The sequence below is a fragment of the Microtus ochrogaster genome, chromosome 15 (assembly GCF_000317375.1).
Source record: "Microtus ochrogaster isolate Prairie Vole_2 chromosome 15, MicOch1.0, whole genome shotgun sequence".
NCBI lineage: Eukaryota > Metazoa > Chordata > Mammalia > Rodentia > Cricetidae > Microtus > Microtus ochrogaster.
In genome coordinates this window covers 949248-952885 of record NC_022017.1, presented here as the reverse complement: position 1 = coordinate 952885, position 3638 = coordinate 949248, and the positions used below count along the sequence as shown (strand labels likewise).

Below are 3638 nucleotides of genomic sequence, written 5' to 3'. Positions count from 1 at the left end.
CTGAGTTCCTTGCTCGTGCTCCTCCTCCTTCTGCTCCTGATTTGGACCTTGAGATTTCTGTCCGGTGCTCCAATTTGGGTCTCTGTCTCCTTTCATCGCCTGATGAAGGAGACAGATTCAGGGGGAAAAAATAAGTTTTTTAAAAGGACGTTCTATAAAAGGACGTTCTACCACCTTCCTCTGGCTTCAGCTTTTGCTGGATTTATGATTTCTCTCCTTACTGACCCATCGGTAAAGACACAGAGGTAGGGGCAGGAGATGGCTCAGCTGTTAAGAGCACTGGCTGCTCTTCCAGAGGTCTTGGGTTTGATTCCCAGCATCCACATGGTGACTCACCAGTGCCTATGACTACAATACCAGGGGATCCAGTGCCTTCTTCTAGCCTCTTTGGGCCCTGCACCTGTGTGATACACAGATACAGACGCAGACAAACATGAGCATCCATGCTATCAACTAACAAAGAGACATAGAGGCGGAGAGGCATGACAGTGCACACACTTGGGAAGTATAGTCAGGAATTCAGGGTCGACTCAGTTACTACACAAAAAGAAAACACATCTGGAGATATTGCTTACTGTTAGACTGCTTGCTGTTCTTTCAGAGAACTGAATTTGGTTTCTATGTTGGGCAGCTCACAACCATCTGTAACTCCTTCTCAAGTGGAGTACAGTGCCCTCTTCTGGTCTTTGTGGGCACCTGTATATTTGTGGCACATACACACAAATAAAAATAAATCTTGCTGGGCACACCTTTAATCCCAGGCAGAGGCAGGCGGATCACTGTGAGTTCGAGGCCAGCCTAGTCTACAAGAGCTGGTTCCTAGACAGGCTCCAAAGCTACAGAGAAACCCTGTCTCATAAAACAAACAAACAAATAAAAAAACGTTAATTAATAAAAAGCAAACACACAGAGAACTAAGATACATTGAGGGCTATGTCAGCAAAGTTCTATTTGAATTTCTGTCTTAAAGAAACCTTCACTTAACACAGTTGGTGCATACCTTTAATCCCAGCAGGCAGGCAGATCTCTGTGAGTTTGAGGCTGGTCTGATCTACAGAGCTAGTTCCAGGAGAGCCAAGGCTTTACAGAGAAACCCTGTCTGAAAGAAAGGAAGTGTTGGACTCTAGCGTCCAAACACCGAGAAGGAGTCGCCCCCAGAGACCATCTCACACACCACAGCCGATGCAAAAGCATGAGGATTTTATTAATTCTGTCATGACAGGGTCCCCCAGCATTCAGGAAGCCAAGGGACCCCGAATAGCGGCTAGTACAGTCTACTTTTAAAGGGGCCACAGAAGCAAGGGGTGGTTGTTCTTTGACTATTCTGATTGGCTTATTTGAAAGGGCTATTACCAATAATTGACTGGAGAGCTGTTGCCAGATCAGATGAGGTAAGAGGTCATTTTGACCCCGTTTCCCAGGGGACTGAATCAAAGCATACGTATATGGGTAATTGTTCAGGAACTGAGTACATGCGAGTGTAGCTGTTAGGTCCTTGGTTCCCAGGGGAGGAGGGGAAGCACTATGGCACAGAGGCTGAGAGGATTCAAAAATGGCTTCAGGATTGTCTTAAAGTCTTACAGAAGGAAGGAAGGAAGGAAGAAAGGAAGGAACGAAGGAAAGAAACCTCCATTTGTGGAATTGTTTAGCAGAATTAACTTCTCTGAGAAACCAGAGGCTAATTCTGTTGTGTTTGCACCTCAAATTATGTCTCTGGTCGTTGTGAAAACCTGTGTGTGTTGCTAAAGAAGCTAGTGGAGGGGTTTGCTTTGGGGTAGCAGTTTTAGGGCCTTGAACCTTCTGTCTCCTTTCTCAACAGTTGATGCTTATGGCTGTTCTGAATTGCCTGTTTGACTCCTTGAGCCAGATGCTGAGGTGAGCAGCCTTCTCTGTTTACACTGGGAAGAGAAAGTACCTCTCCCTCAGGGCCTGAATTCCTGGGAAATGAGAGCCACACTGGGGAATTGGTTCTTTGTGAGCACGATCCTCCTATGGAATGAGAGGAGTCTCTGTCTCTCCTTTGGCTTCAGTGATGATTGAACTTGGTAGGCAATTGTTCTACACTGAGCTACTCACCCAAACCTTTTGTTGTGTTTTCTTTTAATTTAAGACAAGGTTTACTAAGTTGTCTTAGAACACTGAACCCCAAGCAGCTCTTGAACATGTCACTGCCTGCTTCAGTCTCCAGAGTATGCACCATGGTGTCCTTGTCTATACTTGACATGTCCAGTGATTCTGACAGTGTTCTGAGCCCCTGGGTGCTTTCCTAGGCTTTGTCCTCTGCAATTGCTGGCGGGGAAGGACAAGGAAGGTGTCCCAGGTGAAAAATTGCCCGTCTCCATTAGTACTGCCTTTATAGTCTCCCTGTACATAGAATGGCCCCACTGTTCTTGGCCCTACTTACCTCCCCAGTAGCCCTCTGTTCCCATGCACACAGCAAGAAAAAAATGTAAGATACTTTCTCTGAAAACATTCAAGGTACTGAACCTTATCCACAGCAGCTCCTAAGTGAAGGCATTTTAGAGATCCATCTGGAGGAGAACAGCAGGCGCTCTCAGCCCACAAACCAGCAGGCCAAAGGCTCAGGTTTCCTCAGGAAGGGGGATGATTTATTTCCCAGCCAGGTGGATGAATAGACTTAATTTCGCGTAATCTAGAGAAAAGAGTCGCACTGAGGGATGTGACAGGCCACATCAGAAACCAGCGGATCTGTGGCTGGTGGATGCAGCCCCTGGCTGTTCCTCACCCCTCTTTGGCCTTTGTTGAACAGACCTGGGGGGAGGGGGAAGGCAGAGAGACTTCACAAGTTTGTCAGCACTTGAGTGCAGATAGGATTTGCATCCTACCCCTCCCACCTTCCCCACCCACTCCAGACTAAGCTGTACCAGCAGCATTCTGGGTAGTCAGCCCAGGAGCCAGAAGTTGGCTGTTTGGAATCCCTTTCTTGATATTCAGACAGTGGCCCAGGATCCCTTTCACACACAGTCTGATTTTTCTCTTTTGGGAATTTAGGAAGAATGTAGAAAAGAGAGCTCTGCTGGAGAACATGGAGGGGCTCTTCTTGGCTGTGGATGAAATTGTAGACGGAGGGTGAGTTCTCTGCCCTGCTTGGATTTGGAGTGGGAAAGGGAAGTGGCTGCCCCTGTTCCAAGTCACGTGGGTTGACCAGCCAGTGATCCCTGCCTTTGGGACAGGACAAGTGAGCAGTGATCTTCTCTGTGTTTGTAGGGTGATCCTAGAGAGCGACCCCCAGCAAGTGGTGCACCGGGTGGCTTTGCGGGTAAGCAGGAATGTGCAACCCCTTCTCTCCACAGGTTCTCTCAAGCTGAGCTTGCTGAGTGTAGCTGAGGGTGCAGCTTCTAAACACATCCTATCTTTTCCTACTTCTCCTGCCTTCCCACCCCAGTGCACCAGAGAAGCAAAGGAGCTTGTTGGGTTTTCTAACAGGAACCTAGCATTTTATATGGTCTTGCAGAAAATGGCCACTTTAATGTAAACATATCGAATGAACAAAGTAAAAGAAGCATTAAAATTCATGGTTCTGAGCCGGGTGGTGGTGGCGCACGCCTTTAATCCCAGCACTCGGGAGGCAGAGGCAGGCGGATCTCTGTGAGTTCGAGGCCAGCCTGGTCTACAAG

The 3638-nt window shown here is 47.7% G+C and overlaps 1 protein-coding gene across 1 annotated transcript in view; it reads left to right on the top strand.

Moving 5' to 3' along the window:
• Nucleotides 1-3638, top strand: part of Copz1 (coatomer protein complex subunit zeta 1) — a 26530-nt gene that overhangs the window by 19585 nt on the left and 3307 nt on the right. The window contains exons 5-7 of the mRNA XM_013348722.2: nucleotides 1820-1875; nucleotides 3013-3090; nucleotides 3229-3280. Of these exons, the coding sequence (XP_013204176.1) occupies nucleotides 1820-1875; nucleotides 3013-3090; nucleotides 3229-3280 (186 nt within the window). The remainder of the gene's footprint in view (nucleotides 1-1819; nucleotides 1876-3012; nucleotides 3091-3228; nucleotides 3281-3638) is intronic.